Below are 26,834 nucleotides of genomic sequence, written 5' to 3'. Positions count from 1 at the left end.
TTTTTCTACTTGCATTTTTACATGCTTTCGAACTGCTAGGTTGGCAGAAGCTGGGACGAGTAACAGGCGCTCACTCTGTTACGCGGCACTCGGGATTTGACCCGCCAACCTGCCGACCTTCTGATCGACAAGCTCAGCGTCCTAACACACTGAGCCACCGCGTCCCTTGTATTCCCATTACCAATCATGTTTTAGTAAAAGCTCCTTTTGGATAATTCCTGTTTCAAGAGTTCTTCCTTTCCTAAGATGTGGATTGGGGTGGGTCCTGACAGGCTCTTTCAGCCATCTCCTGCAGTTCCCAGTCCTCCTCTGCCATGTGCAGTCCCCCCCCAAAAAAAAGTGGGAATAAAAAAGTTCAACCAATCACTTCAAACTTCTCATGAAAAAAAAACCTCGCCAATTTTGAATTGATTGGTTGAACTTCTTTGGTTTATGGGACTGCCCACAAACCTCTTTTCTTCTTCGGACTGCACATGGCGGCAGTGGAGGAAGAGAGTTGGAAAGGTGAGTGGGCCCTTTTTCCACCTGCTGCACCTTCCTCAGGCTCCCCTCCTCTGAACACACTGCTGCCACTTCACCCGACTCCCTCCCCACCCCACTTTTTTGCAGCAGGGCTGTCCAGCCCTTTTTATGTCTGCTGTGCCTTCCTCGGGCTCCCCTCCTCCGAACACAGCACTGCTGCCTTGCCTGACTCCCTCCCCACCCCACTCTTTCGCAGTAGGGCCGTCCACCCCTTTTCCCATCTGCTGCACTTTCCTCAGGCTCCCCTCCTCCGAACACACTGCTGCAGCCTCGCCCAACTCCCTCCCCACCTCACTGGGTGAAACAGTGGAGAACGGGAGCCTGAGGTATGGGAGGAGGGCTTTGCCATTTTCTTGTTCTCTGTCTTGGGTTTTTGTGGGTGTCTCTCTTCGGATTAAGTTGGTAATCGTGTTTCTTTGGAATCCATTGGCTGTTAATACATTAGTGAGAGTGTGTAGTTCGGTTTTTTGGTGTTGTTCGTCAGCTAGGTGTTTTGTTCTGGAGATGAGTGTCTTGGCTACGGAGTTGATCTGTGCTGGGTGGTGGTGTGAGAGTGCGTTCAGATAGCGGTTTGTGTGTGTTTTTTTATGGTAGATAGTGTGTCCTAGGGAGCCGTTGGATTTCTTGTAGACTAAGACATCAAGGAAGGGAAGTTGATTGTTAGCTTCTGTTTCCATGGTGAATTGTATTTTGGGGTGTAGGCTATTGAGGTGTGTGAGGAAGTCATCCAGTTTTTCTTGCTGATTCTGTCTGTGATCCCTTTTAAGTAAAAATATCCACCAACAAGACTAAGAAAGTTATTGGTTCAAGAGATTCAAGAAGTTTTCATTTGAATTAATAATTATGCTTAATTGTAAGATCATTACTACCTTAACCTGGTGAGAGCTAACATTCTGGTTAACAAATATTTAATATCCCTTTTCACATGACAGACTGTAATTAAAGAAAATAATAAAATTTATGAGTAATTATAGATTGTATTTGTTTTGTTCAGTGGTTTGAATATCAGCAACTGGCATTCCATAAAGTTCTCTGCAAACTCCTAGCAAGATAGGTTACAGTATTTATCTATATCTTTGGCTTTAGTATTTATCTTTATCATTTCAACCCTTTAAAGTATTGACAAGGCTCATTATGGACTACATATCACATGATATGCTCACATACATGTGCACGCTCACACAGAGATTTTCAAAATGATGGTTTTACAAAAATGATAAACACGTAATTTTTTGCACAAAGCATTAGAAAATACTGTGATATTTTATTATTAAAAATGCTGCTGAAAAGTTTATACATATGTGTCCAGCCATATATATCTTCTGTCCTTACTTAAGCCAAAAACCAAAAAGAAAAAAAATGAAGAAATAATAACAAAAGAAACCCTGCGTGCCTCTTAAGGTCAAGAAGAAAGGTCTGCGATTTTTTCTTTTCTTTAAAGTATCCTTTGTTGTTATTATTATACAATTCTTTGAAGAGACTAAAAATTTTCATTTATAAATCATACATCTGTCCCAATGTATTAAATTATTAAAGTGACAACAACAATCATTGATTTTTAAAAGCTAAAATCATTCACTTACAGAAATGGTTTTACCCAAATGTCACAAGCCTGACACAGTATTGTACATATTGCTAGCAGAAAACAACTGGAAGTACTAAACAAATACCATGATTCACATAACAAACATATTCATCTGAATAAGATGCCCTCATTTTCCTTATTTTTCCCCACTGAGTCATGAAGAAGTGTTATGTTTTAGTCATGATGGCAAAGATCCAGCTTTAGATAGCCAGTGTTACAAAGTGGTTAAGATACTGCGCAAGGATGGCAAAGATCCAGCTTTAGATAGCCAGTGTTACAAAGTGGTTAAGATACTGCGCAAGGATGGCAAAGATCCAGCTTTAGATAGCCAGTGTTACAAAGTGGTTAAGATACTGCGCAAGGATTGAGAAGGCCCAATTTATAGTCCACCTTCAGCTAGGAAAGCTCACTAGATAACTTTATGCCAATCCCTACTTTTAAGAACTATCAATTTCACAGGGTTGTTTTCATGGGGAAAAGCTGGAGGGGGCAGTGTTATGGCATACCATGAGCTCCTAGAGGAAAAGTGAAATATAAAACTAACAAAATAAAAACATTAGAATTACATTAAAATAATTAAGGAAAGCATTGAGTTCCTTTGACTATTGGGTAAAAATTGGAACTGTTAAAATTTTACCTGGAAGGAAAAGGAAAGTATGTACTAATTTTGTTTTCTAAAATGGAGGATTATGTTAACAATTCTATTAGGTCTCCAGCTGTTGTTTTCTATTCTAGGAACTTGTTTTCTCTCTCAGAAACAGCATGAAGCTGTTCTATACTCCATAGCCAGCAAAACATCAAGATAGCTATAAGTTAGAATAGCTCAAACTATCTATTTTAAAGTAGAAGGCATCCTGTGTTACATTATGTGACAACATATCACATATATATTTATTATTACAAAGATGATAGCATAGCAGTATTGTGCCTTCCACAATAAAAGAGAAAAAAATAGAATATACACCCCAGGAAAGACGTGATCTTGTGCAGAACAACTCTGTTCAAATATCTTTGGTTTCCACCTTTATAAACCATTTGTTACTCACTAATAACAATTTCTACTTTTATAATGTCTGATTTATTTTGTTGATTGATTTTCTTTAGAATTGTTTTTCAACTCTGTACAGAGATGTCAGACATATTGTTGGAACAGCTGCATTTCACATCATACTTCCCTATGTTTGTAGATGATGTGAATAATATTTTCTTATAGAATTAATAATGATGAATTATTAAATGATTCAACTTCTTCAAGGAAACTCACCCATATACACTTGTTTTCCTTGGTATCAAACCTAAGCTTGATTAAAATGGGTCAAAAGTTTTAGCTACTGATCCAGCAAGAACTCCCTTCTTAATGAATGGGAAAAAATATCACCCTTTATCTGACTTGTGTGGTCTCCCTTGTTCAACATAGCTATATCAATTTCCCTTCTTTGCATAACCTTTACTGCCATCTGCTAGGGCAGACAGAACCTTATTTTTTTTTTAAAAAAAACCTGCTTTAGAAAGTAGACTGTTAAAGAAGTAAAGGTTCATGGCACATAGGATACCAACAACAGGATTCCTAGATCAACTGAACAAGCTTGTTGAAATTCTTCTAATTTGTCTCTGTGTTGCAATATAATAGAGGCTAACACAAAGAGGAAAGAAAATAGTAGGGTGGGGTGGGGGGAGAGAACCTTCTTTCTTTTAAGGGAGGAAAAATAAAATCCTGCTTCCTATCAACAAATGCCTTAACATACATCTATTTAGCCTGTAAAGGAAAATCTAGCAGGCCACACAGTCATCTGTGTACTTTGTATGATACAACATGTTTTCCCAGAAATGAAACATTAGGAAAAATCTTTCATGTTTGGATCATCAGTAGTAATTAAGAAGAACACCCTCATTTAGGTCTGGGAGGAAACATAGATGGTATGATTAATGCTTATACACATAAATCACAACTGAAAGCACATTTTTTTCTAAAAGCTTTTTTTCAAACTGAAAACATCAATAAAAGCTTCTTTTTTAAAAACTCACAGCTATGTACTTTTTTTTTACAAAGTTCCTTAAATATAGTTCAGGCTGGCAAGTCTTCTCTTTCACAGAACTATACATATTTACTGCATAGTCAGTCCTATTTTTTAATAATAATAAAATCTTATTTCCCCATTCTGGATTACAGCTTCTTAGGATGGGTAAAATCCCATGATGATGTTTTTGTATAACAAGGGCCATTCATGATATGGCACATATAGAACATCTTTTTTAAAATTTTATTTACTAAAAGAAAAAAAGAAGAAACCTATACAGTCACAGGCTCTGTGTTTGAAAAGTTCTGTTTCCGTTTGTTACACTCAATATATATCCTTTTCTAGGAGACTTTCTTCAGGCCTCAACTCTTATTTTCAATCAAAGTGGTTGAGATATTAAAGCAGAATTCTAATAGCAATGTACACATTTCACATTTCACAGGGTTTGGGAGGGTGATCTTTCTTGATATAAGAGTTCCTTTGGAAAGGATCTGAAGAAAATTATGACGGTTCTGCTCGTTCACCTTTTGACTTCATTTTCACAAATTGCTTGATGGAGAATATGAATTTTTCCCCTTTTTCTTAAGGTTAATCTTCCAGGTGAGTGACAGAGCTATACTCTAGTGGTGGAATGTCCATGAGGCAAATTAGTACTGTTCTGTCCTCCACTGAAAGTGTTGAAAGTATGCAAAGGTTGCATTCCTGTTAATGTATTTGGAATCATGGTTATGGTGTTGGGTGTCATGAGTGGAATATCATCTGGAGATCTTCTAAGAGTCAGGGTGTAATCAGGTGGACAGGTGAGTCTCAGAGTATCATGAGCTTGTAGTGACTCACAGTCATGATCATGCTCAAGCTGTTTCATCTGCAGTGACATAATTTCTTCATTTTGTATATGGGCAATATCATTGGTTGTGTTCCTTTGGGGACTGGGGCGTCTGTGTGTCTCATGACGTCGCTTGTCTTTCTTGTAGTACAAGGCTGCAAATGCCAAAATGTTGAGGAATAATAATGATGCTCCTACAGCAATAGTAACACTTAGCTCTGTAGAATAATCTCTCTTGTTTTCTATCAGGACACTTGTATCCTCTGGAGAGGTTTTATGGGTGTCTTTTGAATGCTTTGGATTGTTGCTTGGTGTCATTAATGGGCGTTTGGTGGTAAACTTTCCAGGAGAACGTCGGGTAACATAAGGGAATGATGTCATATCAGGTGGTGGCACCTTAGTCGTAGTGGAAACATATTGAAATATTTCATTCAAATTGTGCAAGTGTGGTACAAGTTCTAACCAGAAAGCGACTTTTGTTGCTCGGTAGTGATCTCGAACTCTGGGTTTCAAACCAATGTGCAAATAAAGTTGGTCTTTTGGGTTGTATTTAGACCAGGCAACTTCTTCAAAACGATTAGGCTTTGTATGGATGAATTTTGTATCTTGAGGAACAGGCTGGTTTGGATCCCTAAAAGTATACAAATAAATAATATTAAAAACAATCAACTTACATATTCAAATATATTACAAGAGCTAAAGTCAATTTCGTTATAGTCTTTACTTGATGATATTTTGAGTTTCAAAGTTATGACTAATACAGCATAGTCTGTTTAGATTAGAATAATTGCCCAAAATATATGCTCTGGATAGAGTTTATAATACTTGCAAAAAAAATAGTACATTTGCCTAACATATGAAAGTAATACTTTAAGTTACCTCTTCAAAAAAGGAAGGAAGGAAGGAAGGAAGGAAGGAAGGAAGGAAGGAAGGAAGGAAGGAAGGAAGGAAGGGATTTTCAATAATAGCTCACAAATGCAGATTTCAATAATGGGCATGGACACAGGCATTCAGAAAGTGAGTAAAGTGTCAGGTATGAAAGACCAGATCTACATGTGAAGATTCAATTAAACTGATTTATTGCTAAAAGCCTATGCACCTGCTTAGAGTTAGATAAGGGTCAACAACACTCAAGAGGAATTGGATTTAGTTTTTTTAAATGGGTATGTAGGGATTCTAGGCTGTTTCCCCTTTTCATTCCACCCCAGGATTTGCCATCCCTTCTCCTACATAAATGGATGAACTATGAATTGTAATATCACTGAACAAACTTCATGCCTTGGCAACTTGAATCTGATTTGGGATGCTAATATGAAAAGGAGCTATTTCGTGATGTTAGGTGGTATGTTTCCTCAAAATTCTTTCTTATTATCCCATCACAATCTAACAGATTCTCAATTGCCCGCATAAATCAAATTAAAAATATGTTTATAAATAACCATAAAACACATACTATCAAAGAGGTATCATGATTTAAAAGCTCTCTAAAAGAGCCCAGTTTCTAATGTATTCCAGAAGGTGGCATATCTGCCTCCTCATGCAAGAGGCCATTCCAAAGGGCCAGAACTGCCACTGAAAAATATTACTTCTGAATGTTATTTTTTTAAATTTTATTTTAATTCCATTTATATCCCGCCCTTCTCCGAAGACTCAGGGTGGCTTACAAGCTTAGCAGTTAACTCCACATGACCTCTTGAAAGTGGAGAACAGTCTGCTGCTTCTCGTAACTTGATTGAAACAGATGGGCCAGTGGGAGATGCACTCTCTAGATAGCTTGGCACTAAGTCATAAAGCATTAACATCAGAACCTTAAATTTTACTTAGAAGCTAACAGACAGTTAATGCACTGCTCAGAGTACAGATATAATATGCTCCCAAAAATAACTAAGGTTTAAGGTTTATTATATTTGTATACCACCCTTCTCCCGAAGGACTCAGGGCGGTGAACTACTGATAAGTATCCAGTAATTGCATTCTGTACTAAATGAAGCTTCAAGTAAGTTTTCAAAGATAAACTCATTCAGTATCATGATGGCTTACATCAGCTACCTATGAACACAAAAATCTTTTTAAGGCTAAAATGTCAAATCTTGAAAGTTGTAATTAAAGTGTTGGATATCTCTGTAAAAACTAACAATTTTGAAATAAAGAAGATTAAAGGTTTTGAGAATGTAATGGAATTTTTCTCTATCATCTCTATACATAAAATACACTCATTTCTTTGTCATAGAAAAACTGGTCCACCCCATGGGGTTTCATTTTAATTACAGAGGGCTGTTAAAACAAATCATTATAAATATCAAGCCTTTATTTTGCTATGTTCACCATTAGTTTTGTTGAAACAGCAGTAATTTGTATTAATGGCTACTGAAACAGTACATGTCAATAATTAGACCTCAAGTATAATTGGTATAAAAGCTACAACTATATTCCTGCAACAAATTGTTTCAAGCAAAGGTATCAAACTTGCTATAATGCAGATCACCATCTTTATAAATATAACATCATCTGAAATTATTCAGGCTACATTCTACACCTGCTGCCTGAAATTAGTGCAGGTTCGCATCCCACCAGGCTCAAGGTTGACTCAGCCTTCCATCCTTCCGAGGTAGGTAAAATGAGGACCCAGATTGTTGGGGGCAATAAGCTGACTTTGTAATAATGCTGCTTGGGGGGGAAGCCCTAATAAGCAGGCATATACATAGAATGAAGGCTATTGCTAAGCACATTGATTTGTGCTTTAAATTGTAAGCCGCCCTGAGTCTTCGGAGAAGGGCGGGATATAAATGGGATTTTTTTTAAAAAAGTGCTTAGTTTACATATACAAAAACAGTTCTAAGAAACTTTGATGGAATATTCTAATACCATCCTAAATATTTTTAAAATGGCCTCTCTGCTCAATATAGAAGGGATTCTATTCTATTCTATTCTATTCTATTCTATTCTATTCTATTCTATTCTATTCTATTCTATTCTATTCTATTCTATTCTATTCTATTCTATTCTATTCTATTCTATTCTATTCTATTCTATTCTATTCTATTCTATTCTATTCTATTCTATTCATTGTTTCATGTTCCTTGCTTTGATTTCCATGTTTTAACTATACACAATAAATAAAGATATGGCATCTATCTACCAACCTACAATCTACCAAGCTCACACACAAATGCACATTTTGCTATATACAAAAATAGTCAAGGATTTGGCATTTTGATTAATCCCTAGAATTTAATTCAGGTTCAGATGGAAAAAATGGCTCTTGTTCAAAGCAAATTCTTACTCTAAGAGAGAAAGACAAAGTGTTGATACAAATGGGTGGGCCAAAATTTAAAGGTAACAAAACACTCCCTCTGATACCAAAGTTTCCCTTCTCAATGGTAAATTGAATGCATTATGTCTTGCAAGAGGATTATGGAACCTGATTAATATTTTTTACAAATAATCATCTGACAATCATGTGTAGCCAAAAAAGAGATTGCAATAGAATTTTTCATTTTGAATGGAAATTCTCATTATTATTTCTGCAGGTAGTACCACCTAATCAAACTTGTTTGGTTCTAAATCTAAGAAGATAAGGCTTTGTACTTGGAATTAGGAAATCACAAGGAAATTGCAGACAGCAATGAATTTTTTTAAAAAAAAAACCTTCTAAAAAGCAATTTCTCTTCTGTTGTCCCCCAAAATTGCATGATGTGTTTCTCTTAAAGAAATATTTTATCATTTATTATGTGTTTTTTCATCCATGAAATATGTATGTTTCCTCAAGGAAGACAAACAATGACACAAGGGAAATGGTGAGAAAAAAAACCTGTCTCATAACTGAATACATTACAAGTACATTTTCAAAGGGTTATATTTGGGGTGGACAGGTATAGCACCAACATTTTCCAATTCAAAATTAAGTAATAACATTATTTAATTAACTTAGCCAGAGGAAACAGTCCATTCTAAGTTTTGTCCAACTTTGTATAAATTTAGAAAATAAAATATTTCTATCTTTCCCCCCAAAACAGGAAGGAATATTTCAACTTCAATTTGTGGCTCTATCATTGTCAGGGCTGTCTTGAAAATATTTACATTGGGTTTTCCCCATCTCATTTACCTAAGAAAAATCTTGTAATAGGAACTGAAAATGAATTTTGGGAAACAAAATTAAAACTCCTAGTATGTTTGAATGATTTCTCTTAGATACACACTGCTGTCAGCTTTAGTTACAAGTTGAGTAAAACAGGTGAAAGGAAAACAGTAAAAGTTCTCTTGCTAAATTCTACATAAATTGAAGAAAAGTCCATGAAGTGGATCAGTGGGCTTTATTATGCTGTCCTTTTATTAGCCACAGTAACAATAGTTTCACCCTGTTTCTGAAGAAAATACAAAAGCAAAACAATTTTTATGAAATACTAAAGTGCTGCTGAGGCAACAATTACAGATTCTTCTTCACAATTGCACAAATAGATGCACTGCAACTATTGTGCTCAGCATTCTGTCTTGTTATAAGCTTTTTTATTTTTTCCTCTGTTTTCTTTTGACATATCAATGCTTTTTCAATAAGGCGTTAAGATGCATATGGTATTACAGTGAATTGCATTGAGCATTCTCTCTCTCTTCTGTATATGTAAAATGTACCTGTGGCTTGAAATATCAAAAACTGCTATAAAATTCTCCCAAGGTATTTTTATTGTTTACTACTGTTAAAACTATTATTTAATCTTAGTAATATTTTATATTAATCTAATAAAAATTTCCTTTTAAATAAGATCTCCTAGTATTCAAAAATTATTCAACATGCTTACATCTGAGTTATTCACTACAGGTAGTGTCCTCAACTTACAACAGTTTATCTAGTGATTATTCGTAGTTACAAAAGCACTGCAAAAAGTGACTTATGACTGTTTTTCTCACTTGACTGTTGTAGCATTCCTATGGTCACATGATCAAAATTCAGATGCTTGGCAACTGACTCGTATTTATGATGGCTGCAGTGTCCCAGGGCTCATGTGATCACCTTTTGTGACCTTCTTACAAACAAAGTCAATGGAGAAGCCAGATTCACTTAATCTTGTAACTAACTTAACAACTGCAATGATTCATTTGACAATTGTGGCAAGAAATATCCTAAAATGAGGCAAATTCACTAACAAATGTCTTGCTTAGCAACAGAAATCTGGGGCTCAATTGTGGTCATAGGTTGAGGACTACTTTTATAGGACAATTCATTCAATCTATGTATTTTGCTTTAAAAATATGCAAATTGTGTATATGTTTCTAAAGAAAGAATTCTATTTCTTTTGAGAAAAGAGTCACTTTGTTCTAATTCAAGTAAGTATATATATATTCTACAAGCACAGTTGGTATCCATCCTCTACTAGGTGGAAGCACCCAGTCAAATTCAGAAGATTCTGGAAAAAATCTAATATCTACCTGATATGTTTCAAGATGGCAGCAATGGAGGAAGTATGGTTACATTGTGGAGAGAAAAGTTGCTATTAAACTAAGACAAAACAGTAGGAGGAGAGGTGGAGAAGGAAAGATAAGTCATAGAAAAAGAAAAAAAGACTGGAGAAGAGAAAAGGAGAGGAAAGATTGGAGAAAGCAGGAGGAAAACACAAACAAGGGCAGTGGCCTACAGTGAACCTTGCCTGCTGAGAGGCCCAGCTGCACCCGAGAGGCCTACCCAAGTGACCAGAGGCCCATCGAAGTGAATGAGGTGAGTGGAGAGGCAAACCAACTGCAGGCAGCAGAATGAACTGGCAGAGAACTAAGAGGTGAGCCAATGAGAGATTGGGGCCAGCTGCAGAGCTGAGAGGAGAATCAGATGTGGGGCAGAGATGAGAACTGACTGAAGCTCAATGGCCAGCAGAGAGGAGAAAGAGGTGAGCCAGTGAAATAGCAGAGCAGAGAGGAGAGCCAGCTATGGAGAGGAGACGGGAGCTTACTGTGCACCATTTCAGCAGTCCTGTTTGCTGGAGGAAGCTGAACACCGGTGTGGCAGACCAGCAAACAGGAGCCACATGGCTGCAGAGCAAAGGGAAGAAGAAGTGTAGCAGGGAGGAGAGCCAGCATCAAGGGGCAGCACAGTGAATTACAGCCTGAGAGCAGCACATTGGTGGAGCAATGGGGAATCGGAGTCTGTCGTTAGTACAGACTGGCAACTGTGAACGGCAACAGAACAGTGTGATAGACCAACAGTTGAGGGGGAGGGTAGCACTGAGAAAAGCAGGGAAAGCTGAATAGCAGGTAGTGGCAGATGAAAGCAGAAGAGAGGCTAAAAAAAATACAGAACACAAGGCAAAAAAAATAAAAGCTGAGTAAAAAAATAACAAACACAGAACATATAAAGGTAGAGAAGAAAGGAATAAATAAAGCTCACAAGAAGGCAGGGAGGAAAGGGATAATTATAGAAGATTCCAGGACAGGATAAGAACTTGGCATCTAAGCCCTACTCAACACTGAAAATTTTAAAAATTTGACATTTTAAATAAACTGTTAGAACTTTGCATTTTTAAACTAGACATTTTCCCCAAAATTTTTAAATTTTTATATGATCTCTTAGAATATCAAATCTCTACATTGGACATTTATCCCTTTTAAAAATCTATGGCAAAACCCTCTAAACTCCATTTTTATTTTATTCTCACTTTCATTTTATTTTCATTTTCATTTTTTTAAATCCACTCATGAAAAAAAAGAAACTGATGCTATTGTGATCTGCAAAACATGTTCCATGTATACGCTTTTGCCCATAGAAGATCCAAACTATAAATGTACCAATGTAAACTAATTGTGTTATTAGAAGAAATAATAAAAGGGAAACTTGCTAAGCACATTGATTTGTGCTTTAAATTGTAAGCGGGATATAAATGGGATTAAAATAAAAAAATAAAAAAATAAAAAACTTCCAGTCTGACAAGAAGGGTGGAAGAAACCAGGGCTCTGGCTTCTTAGCCTGATTTTGTTTGGTCCAGTGACCCCAAGGGGTTGGTCCAGACGGACTGAAGAAACCTTTCTAAAGGATGGAAGAAAGGCTGCCTGGTAAGCACAGGCAGCCCAAGTCATTGTCAGCCGGAAAAAAAAAGCTGTGGTGCTCTGCCAAACAGCTGATTGTCAACAGTGTGCTGAAACTGGGTGAGCCTGTTTTTTAATCCTTTTCCTTATAGACTCAGAAATACTGATCCCCTGATTGGGAAAAATATATGAAGTAAAGACCCCAGAAGGACTAGGGGAGAAGAGAGTTAAAAGTGGTGACAAATTACAAAAGGGGGGAGGAATTTAAGGAATGTAAAAGAATACTTTAAAATGGAACTTAGATTGACTTAAAGAAAGACTGCTTAACCTCCAGGACATGGGGGAAAATATATTTAATTTCTAGGGTAAATAACTTACAAAAAACCTTAAAAGAAAACTTTGTAAAAATTTTTTCAAACCAGATATAGAAAATACAGTGTATGAGGACATCCAGTGGTGAAAGGAGATACTACAGTAATACCAAATAATGAAAGAATTTGAAGTGTTTGACCTTGAAACAACACCTGGTGTAAACAAAGTGCCTTTATATGACTTTGCATGAGAAAAGACTCTCTACAATTATATTTGTTGACTCTGGATATAACCAAAACATGAATTATTTGGAGACAGTGGGCATTTTACATTTGTGTTTTGACTGGAGGATTTGGATTTAGCCTAAAGTAGTTGGCTTAATTATATGGATGGATTTTAGCCTAAGATACTTGGCTCAAAAAATGAGTGCATCAAATTTCACTAGACTTATGAAAAAAAACTTCCTCTGCACCTTCTGTTAGAACAACCTATCCAAAAAGCCAGGGATCTATTGAAACAATGTTGCAGCATGAGAAAATAAGCACTGCCCAAACTGAGATGCAAACCACATTAAAATTAATTCAAGAATCAATACAGAGAAACCATGAAGAGACAAAAAGTAATTTTGATAAATTAAATGAAGAAATGTTGGATATAAAGACACAATTTGAAGCTCATCAGCAAATGATTGTTAAAAATGAACAAAAAATTCAGAAAATGGAAAATAAATCAGATGATATTGACAAAAAGTGGAAGTACTAATGCAAGAAAATGACAAATTAGAACAAGCAAATCAAAACCTAGAAGGGGCGTGGCAGTTTTAGAAATGGAGAAAGAACATTATTTAAGATTTCAAAAGATTCCTGAAGACAGAGAAGAAGGTATAGCAGTTGTGATTATTGATTTACTGGCAGAGGCTTTGAAAGCAGACCGAGCAGAGATACAAATGGAGATAGATGAAATATTTTGAATGAATTCAAGCTATGCAAGGAAATATAAACTACCCAGAGAAGTTCATGTAAGATTCATAAAGAAAACAACAAGAGATGAAATACTGAGAAAAGTCAGAGATGAGCCATTACAATACAAGAATAAAGAAATTGTGGTGTTGAAGCAGATCCCCAAGAGAGTAAGAGACACCTGAAGACAATATCACTTCTTAACTACAAAGCTAAATGCAAAAGGTATAAACTTCAGATGGTTAATGCCAGAAGGGATCTTAATCAACTGGAATAATACAAGATACAATAATACAACTGGACTCAGTTTGGAAGGCACAAGAATTTGAGGAAAGAAATCAAGCATTTTTAAATGAAGGAGTATAATATCAACAAGAGGAGAGAAAAGATCAGAAACAAACAGAAGAAGCAACTGAGTAAGCAACTATACAAGCAGAAGAACAGAAAGAAAAACTTGATCAAGAGCGAGGGAATAGCCAGAAAACAGAGGACTATGAGATTGACAAGACCTAAATATAAAAGTAATTGAAATTGAGAAAGAAAACGGATTTTTTAATGAATATAAATGGACTGAATTCCCCCTCAAAAAGAAATAAATTTTTTAGAAAACTACAGAAATTAAACAGAGATATAATTTTTTTTGCAAGAGACACATATAAAAAGACAATATTACAAACTGTTGGAATATCCAAAAATTGGGAAACTTTACCATGCATCAGCGCAGCAGAAAAAAAGAGGTGTAGCTGTATATATTAAAGAGACAATAGACTCTAAAAAGATTTATTCAGATGAAAAAGGAAGAATTATAATGGTAGAAATATTTCTACATCAAAAACAAACATTGTTGGTAGCAATATATGCATTGCAAATGAATCTGCAAAAGAAGATTCTGAAAAGAGAAATGGAAACAATAAAACATAAATTAACTTTGTTGCATTCAGAAAAATTGGCACAGTAAATAAAAAGAGCAAAACAATTTTTTTTGAAAATGCAAACAAACCAGGAAGATGGTTAGCTTACAAACTTAAAAAACAGAAGGAGAAGAAATTGATAATTTAGTAGATGAAAAAGGTTGCCTACAATTTAAAAACAAAGAAATAAAAAAGATAATTAAATAATATTATAAGAAAATGTATGATATAGAAGAAATTCCAAGGGAGAAAATGATTCAATATTTGGAAGAAAATAATCTTCCAAAAATTTCAGAAACTTTTAAAATTATACTAGAGGAAAAAATAACAATGATGGAAATAACAAGCTATAAGAAGACAAAAAATGAGAAAACACCGGGGCCAGATGGACTACCGGTGGAATTATATAAAGCTTTACAAGATATATTAAGTGAACCATTGAAGGATGTGTGCAATGAACTTTTGTTGGAGGCTAAACTCCCAAATACATGGACAGAAGCAAATATTACCTTAATACCAAAAGAAGATTCAGACTTACACAGATAAAAAATTACAGACCGATGTGTATAAATGAAGTGTAGAAAAGGGGCTACCTGAAATACCAGAGGAATACAGAGATCTTGCTGAAATTTGCAGTGAGGAGAGGGCAGATGAGCTCCCCCTCCACCAACCCATGGACTGTGCCATAGAATTCAAGCCCGGGGCAAGACTCCTGAAGTCCAGATTATACTCGATGAGCCCAAAGGAGAAGGAGGAAATGGAAAGATTCATAAATAAAAACCTAGAAAGGGGGTTCATTGAGCCAGCCAAGCCTAAAGTGGCCACTCCGGTTGGCTCTTTATGCTTTTACGTGGACTATTGCCTATTGAACACAATCAGTGAAAGCAACCTATACCCCTTACCCCTCATGAAGGACATGTTATCACACCTCTCGAAAGGAAAAAAAATTACTAAACGAGATCTAAGGGAAGCGTATTACCACGTTAGAATTAAGGAAGGGGATGAATGGAAAACTGCATTTAATTGCCCAATGGGGTGCTACCAATTTAAAGTTTTGCCATTTGGATTACAAGCCCCCCCCCACAGTATTTATGCAATTAATCAAAGAGGTACTAAGGAAGCACCTATTTAAGGGGGTCCTGGTTTATCTAGATGACATCCTTATCTTCACTGAAACAAAAGAGGAACATGTCAACCTAGTCAGAGAGGTTTTAAAGAAACTGCGAGCTGCTCACCTACATGCCAAATTATCGAAATGCAAATTCCACCAGGAAAGAATAGACTACCTGGGTTATCACATATCTCCACAGGGCATTGAAATGGACCCAGAGAAGGTTAGAGCAGTATTAGAATGAGCACCACCTCACACAAGAAAGCAACTACAAAGTTTCCTGGGCTTCGCAAATGTTTACCGTCAATTCATCCCCTCATTTGCCCAGATAGCCCTGCCCCTCACAAACTTATTAAAAACAAAGGGAGTATCCTCAGTAAAGCCTAGCCAGCCACTAAAATGGACAATGGAAATGCCAAGTGGCATTTGAGAGATTAAAGAGACTCTTTTCTGCATAACCTATTCTGAAGCACCCAGACATGGATAAGGCCTTTATAATACAGGCAGATGTAAGTGATGTGGCAGTGGGGGCTGTACTATTACAAGAAAATGATGAAGGGTTATTGCAACCCTGCACATATACATCCAAGAAACTCACCAAAACATAACAGCGCTGGCCCGTGTGGGAGAAAGAGGCATACAGGATACGTTGGTCATTACTTATGTGGTGTCAGTTCCTTGAAGGGAATAAAATCCCTTTTCAGATGTAGACAGACCACAAAAATCTGGAAGCATTGAAAATACCCAGGAAGCTCAACCCCAAGCAATCCTGCTGGTCCCAATATTTTCACCAATTCCACTTTACGCTCAAGCATTTGCTGTCCTAATATAACAGCACATGAGCCACCAATTCTAAACCACTTATGGTGGAATCACAACTGGCAGCACCAGTAACTACCAGAGTCCAAGCTAAATTAAAACTGCAGCTGGATAGCCAAACCGGAATTGAATTCCAGAAAACTTTGGAAATGGATGAATGGTTTCAGAAAAATAAACACGTGTGCACAGTGAAGGATGGACTACCATGGATGGGGAAAATGTTATATACACCAACCACCCAGAGGGTCACATTCATGCAGCTTTGCCATGACACCAAATCAGCAGGAGATTTTGGATTTGTAAAAACATTACACTTAATTAAAAAGCAATTTTGGTGGCCATCCATGAAAAAAGACATAGAAAGTTTCGTGGCCAGCTGCCCTACTTGCACTACTGCAAAGAGGTTGCAAGGGAAATCACCCATACTGTTACAAACAGTGGCAAATCCCTCAGCCCCCTGGAGGGAAATAGCCATGGATTTTATAGTGGAATTACCAGAAAGCAATGGGAATACTGTAATCTGGACACTCACAGACTTGTTTTCCAAACAGGTGAACTTCATCCCTTACCAAAAGATTCTCACCGCAAAATCTTTAAAAAGTCTTTAAAAACCAATCCTTACTATCTCTTGGATTCTGTCATACTATAAAAGGGGACAGAGTAAGCATGGGGGTTTTACTACTTTTGTTGTGTATTCACATGTTATATGTTATGTTACCATGTTCCTAGTTATGAGGAAGCGTAACCGCTTGACAGCTCTCGGCTGTCAAGAACCGCCGGTTACTGCACAGGCGCGAGTAGCTTGACAGCTCCGGGCTGTCAAAACTCTCCTTCGCCAATTGGCCCGCTTGGACAAGTGGGAAACCGGCACAGCCCTGATTGGTCGCCGACCGGCCAGCTGGAGTATAAATAGAAGGCATTGTAAGTCTGTTCCTTGCCCGGTTCTGACAATAAAAGGTTTTCGTTAGCCAGCTGTCTCGCGTGCCTCTTCAGCTGACAGAGCACTGGCGACGAAGGTGGGATTTACTGCTTCGCACTGCTGAAGTCACTAGCCAAGGGAAAGAAGAGATTTTTTTTTCTGCGGCTCAGAGCTAAGTAACGGCTGAAGTCACCGGCGGGAAGTACAACTTCCCAACGCCCGCGAAGCAGTACCCACAACCGGGACAGTATGGCCAACCTCGGCCACATCCGCGAGTTCAATATTCGCCACCCTGAGTGCTGGGAGTTGCATTGGGGCCAGGTAGAAGGGGTCAATAAGATCACGGACGACCGGGCCAAGGCTGATGCACTCCTTTGCCTCAGCGGACGCTGTCCAACGAAGGTTTGAAAAGCTCAAGATCCAACGTGACAACCGAGGGGGCCCCCCAAACAACAAAAGCACTAACCAGCAAGGCATCAGAGCCAAATGCGCCAGCTGCGGGGGAAACCACCCAAGAGCATCGTGCCGTTTCCGCAGTGCCAAATGCCACAGCTGTGGCAAAACGGGACACCTCAGAGCTGTATGCCGTAGCCAGACCTGCACGAATTGGAGGTGACATCCGCAGGTACGTGTCCGACAACGTCCATCAGGAAAAAGCCCTCTAGGTCCCTAGTACTAACTGTCAGAAGGAGTAAGGGGGTGGGAGCAGTCCATTTAGTGTTAAAGCCCAAGGTTAAGGTTAGCGTCCTGCTCCACGGGGTTCCCTGTGAAATGAAAGTCGATTCGGGATCCTCGGTCTCCCTCATTTCGTGGAATACTTATAAAAGCATTTGCAGCCGTAGCTGGCAGCAAACCTCCCTACAACCCACCAGCTTACGCCTTGCTGACTTCCAAAAAAAACCCATCCGACTCAAGGGAAAAGCCAAAATTCTGGTGGAATTTAGGCAGTTTAGGGGACTCCTCACGATTCTAGTTATGCAGGAAAACCGAACCAGTCTACTGGATCTTGACTGGTTTGAAGCATTAGGAATAGCGTTAACAAGAATTAATACAACTCAGTCCACAAGCCTAGAAGCTGTCTGCCAGCAGTTCGCAGACGTCTTCGATGGCTCGTTAGGGAAGTATACTGGCCCCCCAGTGTCACTAAAATTAAACCCCGATGTACTGCCCATACTAATTAAAGCTAGAAGAGTCCTGTTCGTGCTAAAAAACAAAATTGAGAACGAACTGGACCGACTTGTCAATCTAGGAGTTTTAGAACCAGTCGAGGGGGGGAATGGGAAACACCAATCGTAACCCCAATTAAATCAAACGGCCAAATAAGAATTTGCGCCGACTATAAGGCCACCTTAAACCGAGCGTTGAATTCGCACGCTTACCCCGTCCCAGCAGTGAAAGACATCCTCGCAGCCATTAGATCCGGCGCCATTTTTGCTAAATTGGATTTGGCGCAGGCGTATTTACAACTACCTGTCACCCCTGACACTGCCATGGCACAGACAATCGTCACACACCGCGGAGCCTTCAAAATAAATCGCTTACAATTTGGCATATCCGCAGCCCCAGGGATATTTCAAGAAATTATGGAAAAGACACTTAAGGGAATCCCTGGGGTCTGCCCGTACTTCGACAATGTACTTATTGCAGGGGAATCTGAAGGGGATTTGGCAAACAAATTGCGGGAAGTTCTAAGCAGGTTCAGGGCAGCAGGACCTAAATTAAAAAGAGATAAATGCTCCATTGGGTTTCCATCCACAGAATTTCTAGGTTACAAAATTGACGCGGGGGGAATTCACCCCACGGACTCAAAAATCAATGCCATCAAAACGGCACCCACTCCAAAAAACAAGCAGGAACTTCAAGCCTTTCTGGGGCTACTAAATTTTTATCATGCCTTCCTGCCCCACAAGGCAACCATCGCGGAACCCCTGCACAGGCTACTGGACAAGGGTACCCCTTGGTCCTGGTCCCCTCAGCATGACTCCAGTTTCAAGCTCCTTAAAAACCTGCTCACCAGTAATTCCACTGTTACACTTTACAAAGAAGAAATGCCCCTATGTCTAGCATGCGATGCTTCCCCTTACGGGATCGGGGTGGTCCTAAGTCATTTAACTCAGAATGGAACCCAAACGCCAATAGCGTTTTACTCCAGAACGCTTTCCAAACCAGAGCACAATTACGCTCAAATTGACAAGGAGGCTTTAGCGATAGTTGCCAGCGTGAAAAAATTTCACGACTACCTCTATGGACGGCAATTCACTATTTTCACTGACCACAAACCACTACTTGGAATTTTTACATGGGATAAGCAGACACCACAAATTCTATCCCCCCGCATTCTCAGATGGTCTACCTTTTTATCTGCTTATTCCTTCAAATTGATACACAAGCCGGGGAAGGAAATGGGGCATGCTGATGGATTAAGTAGACTCCCCCTGCCCATAATAGACCCGGACCCCACCCCTGCTGGTAACATCCTAGCAATTTTGGAGCTACCTGAATGCCCCTTATCTGTCAAAGACATCGCGGCCGCTACAACTTCCGACAAGACCCTGGGCAGAATCCTTAGCTGCATCACCTCGGGGTGGCAATCTAAACCCCCTGGTCCCGAATTCCAACCATATTTTTCAAGGAAAACGGAATTGTCATCCCACCTGGGGTGCATTCTGTGGGGGAATAGAGTAGTAATCCCTGAAAAGCATAGGACCAAGGTTCTAGAAACATTGCATGAGGGACACCCAGGGACTGTTAAAATGAAGGCGTTAGCTAGAAGCTACGTATGGTGGCCTGGCATTGATAAGCAAATTGAAGCATACATAGCCGGCTGCTACCCCTGCCAGGTTGTCAGAGCTGCACAACCGCAAGCACCCATCCACAAATGGGAGACAACAAAAAACCCCTGGTCCTGAATACACTTAGACTTTGCAGGACCCTTTCAGGGACAGGTGTTTTTAATTGTAGTAGATAGCTACTCCAGGTGGCTGGAAGTTGTGCCAGTCAGTAGCATGACTACGGCTGCCACGGTACAGGTACTAAGGGGGCTTTTTGCCACACACGGACTGCCAGATGTCTTAGTCTCTGATAATGGCCCCCAATTTACTTCCCATGAATTCCAGAGTTTCACCACGGAGAACTCTATTAGACATGCCACGTCAGCTCCGTTCCACCCCTCATCGAATGGCTTGGCTGAGGTTATGGTAAAATCCACCAAGGAGGCACTGCGGAAAATCGTCACTGGAAACTGGCACCGCAGGTTAGCGCAATTCTTACTGGCACAACACACAACCCCGTGCACAACCACCAGGAAGTCGCCGGCAGAACTACGCTGGGGGAGACGGCTTATGACCAGACTTGATAGATTACACCCGGACAGAACTACAGCAGAACCAGACCAACCCATTCATCATAGAACTCTGACTAACGGTCAACCCGTCTGGGCTAGAAACTACGGGGGAGGGAACAAATGGATTCAGGGGGTTGTAATTGATCAGACCGGACCCTTGTCATACATAATTGATGCCGGAAATGACTGCCACCTACGCCGGCACATCGATCAATTGTGACAACGCAGCCCTCAAAACCTGGGGGGAAGGGGTAGCGAGGAAAATCCAATGCGTTATATCCCCCCTGAAACAAGCACATCCCCCCCACCATACACTTCTAACGAAGGGGCCCTGGAAGCTCTTGAACCAACGCCTAATCCAGAATTATCACTCCCCGAACCAGTGGAAGCGGAACCTTCAGGAGCAATGTCCCTCCGACGTTCAGAAAGAACAAGAAAACCCCCCGCATACTTAAAGGACTTTGAATGGGGGACCTCACGGAAAAACTCCCAGAAGAATCACCACACCAGTTTGGGGGAGGGGTAAGGAGTGTTGTGTATGTTATGTTACCATGTTCCTAGTTATGAGGTAAACCCTTCGGCAGCTTTTGACAGCTGTCAAAAGCTGCCGGAAGCTACTGCGCAAGCGTAACCGCTTGACAGCTCTTGGCTGTCAAGAACCGTCGGTTACTGCGCAGGCGCGAGTAGCTTGACAGCTCCAGGCTGTCAAAACTCTCCTTTGCCGATTGGCCCGCTTGGACAAGCAGGAAACCGGCACAGCCCTGATTGGTCGCCAACCGGCCAGCTGGAGTATAAATAGAAGGCATTGTAAGTCTGTTCCTTGCCCGGTTCTGACAATAAAAGGTTTTCGTTAGCCAGCTGTCTCGCGTGCTTCTTCAGCTGACAGAGCAACTTTCACTTCTGTATACAATACAAAGTAACCTTTTGTTGATTCACTTTGGGTCTGCTAACCATAACAATGTAGCCATCCGCCTTTCATCCTATGCCTCTCTGAAGCTCTTCTCTTTATCGACAGCAAGGGAAAAGGGGAGGGGGAAAGATGCAACACTTGGAATCTGGGCTATAAGAGGATTGAATGATTGTGCCGATGGAGCTGGACTGATGTTATTTTTCCTGAAGTAACACCTAGAAATCTGCCGGTTTGTATCACCCAGAAGAACTGGACCGGGATGCCTTGCATACAGTCACTCATGCACTCGTGACCTCTCGTATAGACTACTGCAATGCTCTGTACATGGGGCTGCCCTTGAGGACCACTCGGAGGCTTCAGCTGGTGCAGAATGCGGCCGCGCGAGTTGTGATGGGGGTCTCCCGATACTCCCATGTAACACCTCTTCTCCATGAGCTGCATTGGCTTCCAGTTGCCCTCTGGGTGAGATTCAAGGTGCTGGTGATTACCTATAAAGCCCTAAATGGCATGGGTCCGGACTACTTACGGGATCACCTGCTGCCGGCGTCATCTTCCCTTCACCCTGTGTGCTCCCACAGAGAGGGCCTCCTCAGGGTGCCATCGGCCAGAGAGTGTCGGCTTGTGGCCCCCAGGGGGAGAGCATTCTCTGTGGGCATGCCAGCCTTCTGGAATCAATTACCGGTTGACCTCCGGATGGCTTCCGACCTTCGCTCTTTCCGCCGGGATCTGAAAACCTATTTATTTGAACAGGCCGGCCTGGTTTAAGGGTTTGGGGTATTTTTAATTATTTATTGTTAGGGCTTAATTAATTTAATTTCATTTTAACTTTTGTATGTAAAGCATTTACTGCCCTGTATACCACCCTGAGTCCTTCGGGAAAAGGGCGGTATAGAAATTCAATTAAAATAAATAAATAAATAAATAAAAATTATTAATTAAGATAATATTTATATAAAATGTTTTCTGTTAGCTTTACCAATAAGTTCCTCTGACCTATTGTAGCATTATGTTCCTTTCATATGCTTCACAAATGTATAGGGAGCTTTCACATTTAAGAAACTAACAATACATTTTAAAATTAATCATATACCTAAATGAAGAAACAAATATATATAATTACTTCTATTGCATCTTCTACCCCTTTTTAATTTTAAAGGCAACCAATTAATTATATAAAGAAACCACAGTGGCAGTATTGATTAAATCATTTTTCTTTTGTTTTTTTCTTTGTAACATATTATATGCCCTAAATGTTACGGGAATATACAATACTGAGAAAACAGGGCTGAAATAGACAAACTAACCACATTGTTGCTATTTATGAAACAAAGAAATCAAATGTGCTTGATTATTGAATTATATTTTGTATTGCAATTCTTCCAAAGAAATGTAGTTGGATGGCAAGAAATATGATCTGTAGTCTTGATAATACCTAAAAATGGCAAATTTGCTTTAGTGCCTTGCCTCTTTTAAACAGGGTTGATGGGATAAGGCCTATTTTAGTCAAAGATGATAAACTTTATTGTATAAGATCCAAAGACTTGAAAGCTATTTAGAAAAATTTGTAAAAAAGAGAAAATAATTAATCCTTATACTTTTACATATATAGAGATAAAATTCTTAAAAATCTACACATTCTTTTAAGCTAGCCTTGCTTATATATTATATGTGGAACACACTGCTTTCATTCTAGAGCAGGGTGCCCTCTGTGAAACAAGGACAGGTCCAACAAGGATTGTATAAGAATATCAAAAATAACCTTTTATCATTATAATTATATTATTATAAAGCAGTGAAATGCCTAAAATTTTAGTGTCATCCTACCCTGTTTTGGCAAAGTTTGTCCAATAGGTCATAACAACCGCACTGAGCATGACATCATTCTTTGAAAAGTTGCAGTTGAATAATTCAGTAGGACCTATCATGGGGATACCAAACACATAAGGGACTTCATCACCATGTGCAGAATCAGCCCAAGTGGGTTTCATTTCACTTTGGCAATGGTGATAAAATGCATAGAAGTAGGTTGGAGAACCATATTGAGCATGGAGGTCTGCTGTGGCAACAGCTGGTGCAACCCATTGGTGGTCAGTAAAAAGTGCTACCAGGGTCTTCCTTCGTGTTTCAGGATTCTCCTTGTCTGCCCAATCTGTGTACATGAATTTAATGGTTTCTCTTAGAGTATCTTTCCCTTCTGGATAACCATATAGATTGTCCACAAAATTAGACACAGAGAAATCAAAATCATTTGGAGATACGCCTTCTTCATTATCCACAATTCCATCTACAAATTTTAAACCTTCTCCTTGGTTTACACCTAGCATTATATCATAGTTCAGAAATTCTCCCTGTTCCATTAGAATCTGTGGATCATCTGGAATTACATCCCCATCAATCACAGGCCCAAAGGCAATGTGGTATGTAGCTGGCGTGATTGTTTGCTGAATGAGTTCTTTGTAGTTCTTATTCCGAAAGCATTCAACTAAGTCTGTAGTGTCCAAAGTGTTGCATCCCACTTTTTCTGCCAAAATTGCAGTGTACTTGGCAGGCTGGTAATTCACTGCCCAGCTGGACAGGGCTGTTCCACTCTGAATGATTGCTTTTTGGAACAGACCTGCAGGTGCAAAAGTGAAAATTAAAATACACACACAAACAAAAGGTGACAAAGCAAAAGGAATATTTATATGATTTCAAGAAGACGTACTGATTAAGAGAAGCACAGTTCAGTTTGCTTAGAACAATGACAACAAAACATTATTGCAGTCCTCTTGCCAAATAATAGCTATATTTCCTCTCATATTCAATGTTCATTGTATTAAAAAAACTGTGAATATCTAAGAGGTGAAATTATTTCTGAAATGTACAGCACATTGAAATAATTGACTCCAATTTTCACTGAATCCATCTATGTAATAGGATGTTACTTTCTCTTCCTAACATACACATTGATAGCAATTATTATCTGGCAACATTAACTTTTTATTTAAAAAAACACCTGCAATGCTTTTGACATTTGTATCTGGACTTTGCTAAGCTTCATGAAATCTCTTATACATAAGCTACTTCAAAACAGAGAACTGATTTGACAATCAAGTCTGCAGATTTTGTTCAAAGGGATGATTCAATCAACTCAACTTCAAACAGAATAGTGGAGTAGAATATTTCAGTAGAATATTGTGCAGTCTAACACAAATTTATATCTTTTTTTTTGCAATATGTGTGGTTGACCAATCTAATTTTGGCAAAAGATTTTTGGATGCTGTATTTTTTAGAATGGAATTGTACTCATTTGGTCCTGATTAGTTTATTGATTTAATCTATATATTATGAAAACATTTATTCTCATGACTTTTAACTGGGCAACAATTTTTGAGCTAAGGGACCTCAAGTGGGCTAACTTACAGAATGCATTCAAAATCTGTGACCCATGTCTCCCGTGGTAATGAAATTTGGAAAAGTTGTGATTGCTACAGATTGCTGCTGCATTACTAGACTGCTGCTGCAGTCACTGATCTTCATTTTCAATGTCTCTTGAAAGTTTCCCAGCCAGTCTCCCAATGCCTTGCTTCCTCCCCCACTCATCAGCAGCCACTTACCTACCTGTCGAAAAGGGGAAGGGAAGGGAAGGGAAGGGAAGGGAAGGGAAAGGAAGGGAAATTTCCATTGTTAGCTGTCAGATTCCCATAAGGAAACTCAGTGAGGAAGCTGGCAGGGAGTTGGAAGTCACTTCTGCTCCCATTACTTTTTTACCCATGCTTAGTTATTCTGTTTCTTTGTTTAGATAAGGAAATATCATTGAAACAATGATCCATCCAGGCATGTGTGTCTAGTATTACATAAGTTGCTGATATCATACAGGTAGTCCTTGACTTACAACCATTTGTGGCCATTTGAAGTTATAGACACACTGAAAAAATAAAATTTCCATTTACGACCCAACACATCTCCATGGTCATGTGTTCAAAGTTGGACACTGGCAACTGGCATGTATTTATGAAAGTTGCAATCTCCTATAGTCATGTGATCACCTTTAGCGACCTTCTGATAAGCAAAGTCAACGAGGAAGCCAGATTCATTTAACAACTGGGTTATTAACTTAACAACTGCAGTGTTTTACTTAACAATTGTGGCAAGAAATGTTATAAAATGGGGTAAAATTCACTTAATAAATGTTTCACTTAACAGAAAATTTTGGCTCAATTGTGGTTGTGAATTGAGCATTACCTGTACTAATTTCTAGAACCAATTCCTACTGATTTTGCAATCCACTCTTGCTTTATGACTATTAAAATTATATTATTTAACATGGAGAATGGTTACCTTCTGAATAGTGGGATAATGTCAACAGACTAACACAAGATGCTCCAGCTCCTGATCCAAAAATAGTGACTCTTTTGGGGTCTCCTCCAAATGATCCAATATTTTCTTCAATCCATCTCAGAGCTTGAATTTGGTCAAGTAATCCATAATTGCCTTTTGCTGCTTGGTCTCCAGTACTTAGGAAACCTACAAATTAAAAAAGAAAGAAAGGAAGGAAGGAAAGAATACATTAAACTCACTAGTCAACGAATGAGTTACAGGGCACGCACTACATATCTTTCCATCTTCCAATTTTCAAAAGCTTACAGTTCTACTAAAATATAATTAATACAAGCTTTAAGGACCTAATTATTTTTTCTATCATATAAAAATATAGGAAGTATGGCTATTTTTGTTTCTTTTATATTTATTCTCCTATAGCAATTACAATATTAAGAAAGGTTTGGTTTTTTAAAAAGTGTTTCCTGTCTGGTCTATGTAATAAGGCAGATAGGAGCTGACAATTTTGAGGCCTAACCCAAAGACAACTTTGTGAGATCCAAGCAAATCCAGTTCTCTTCAGGGAGGGAAGATTTTTCTTTTAACAATCTTTTATTATTATTTTTATAATCACAAATCCTTAATATTTTATAAGCAGCATGTTGTCTGGGTTCCAGTATTTAGCTTACTAATACATATTAAACTCCCTTCTCTCTACCTCCTTTCTCCTTTCTTACATTGATAAAATGTATCCCATGTTCTGAAGTATTCTGAATCTTCTTTCTTTCATTTTCAATGTAAGTCTGTCCATTTCTACACCAAAAGTTTCTTGATTATCTCTTCCTCCATCTCTTCCTTCATCTTTCTAATATTGAGCAAATACAAGTCTTGCTGCAGTTAGTAAATGTAACATTAAATATAGACATTCTTTCTCATAATTTCCTACAATTATGCCTAACAACAATAATTTGGACTTAAAATCTACATGTTTTCTCTAACCATATATGTATTCTTGACCAAAATCTTTTGGGGCATGTCCATCAAAGTTGATAGTATGTGCCTGTTTTTTGTCTACATTTCCAATAATTGCTAGACATATTTTTGAACATTTTTGCTAACTGCATAGGTGTTAAGTAAAACATTTTATACAGGTTTTCTTTGTAAGCCACTGCCTTTGTTATTTTAGACTTTCTTTCCGAAAGGCTTTGCCAGTTTTCTAATTCTATGTTAAGCCCAAAGTTTTTTGCCCACATTATCATTGTTTCTTTTACTTGTTCCTCTTCCATCTTTAA

The 26,834-nt window shown here is 38.7% G+C and overlaps 1 protein-coding gene across 1 annotated transcript in view; it reads right to left on the bottom strand.

The window, feature by feature from the left end:
- Positions 1–4,738: 4,738 nt before the first annotated feature.
- Positions 4,739–26,834, bottom strand: part of NLGN4X (neuroligin 4 X-linked) — a gene marked incomplete at both ends in the record, with an annotated part of 245,379 nt that continues 223,283 nt past the window's right edge. Inside the window, 3 exons of the mRNA XM_081326718.1 lie at positions 4,739–5,582; positions 23,068–23,857; positions 25,564–25,749. Coding sequence (XP_081182844.1) covers positions 4,739–5,582; positions 23,068–23,857; positions 25,564–25,749 — 1,820 coding nt within the window. The remainder of the gene's footprint in view (positions 5,583–23,067; positions 23,858–25,563; positions 25,750–26,834) is intronic.

The sequence above is a fragment of the Vipera berus genome, assembly GCF_964194415.1.
Source record: "Vipera berus genome assembly, chromosome: 4".
NCBI classification, from domain to species: domain Eukaryota; kingdom Metazoa; phylum Chordata; class Lepidosauria; order Squamata; family Viperidae; genus Vipera; species Vipera berus.
Note: the sequence above shows the minus strand (reverse complement) of the source record. Positions and strands in the feature narration are given on the sequence as shown.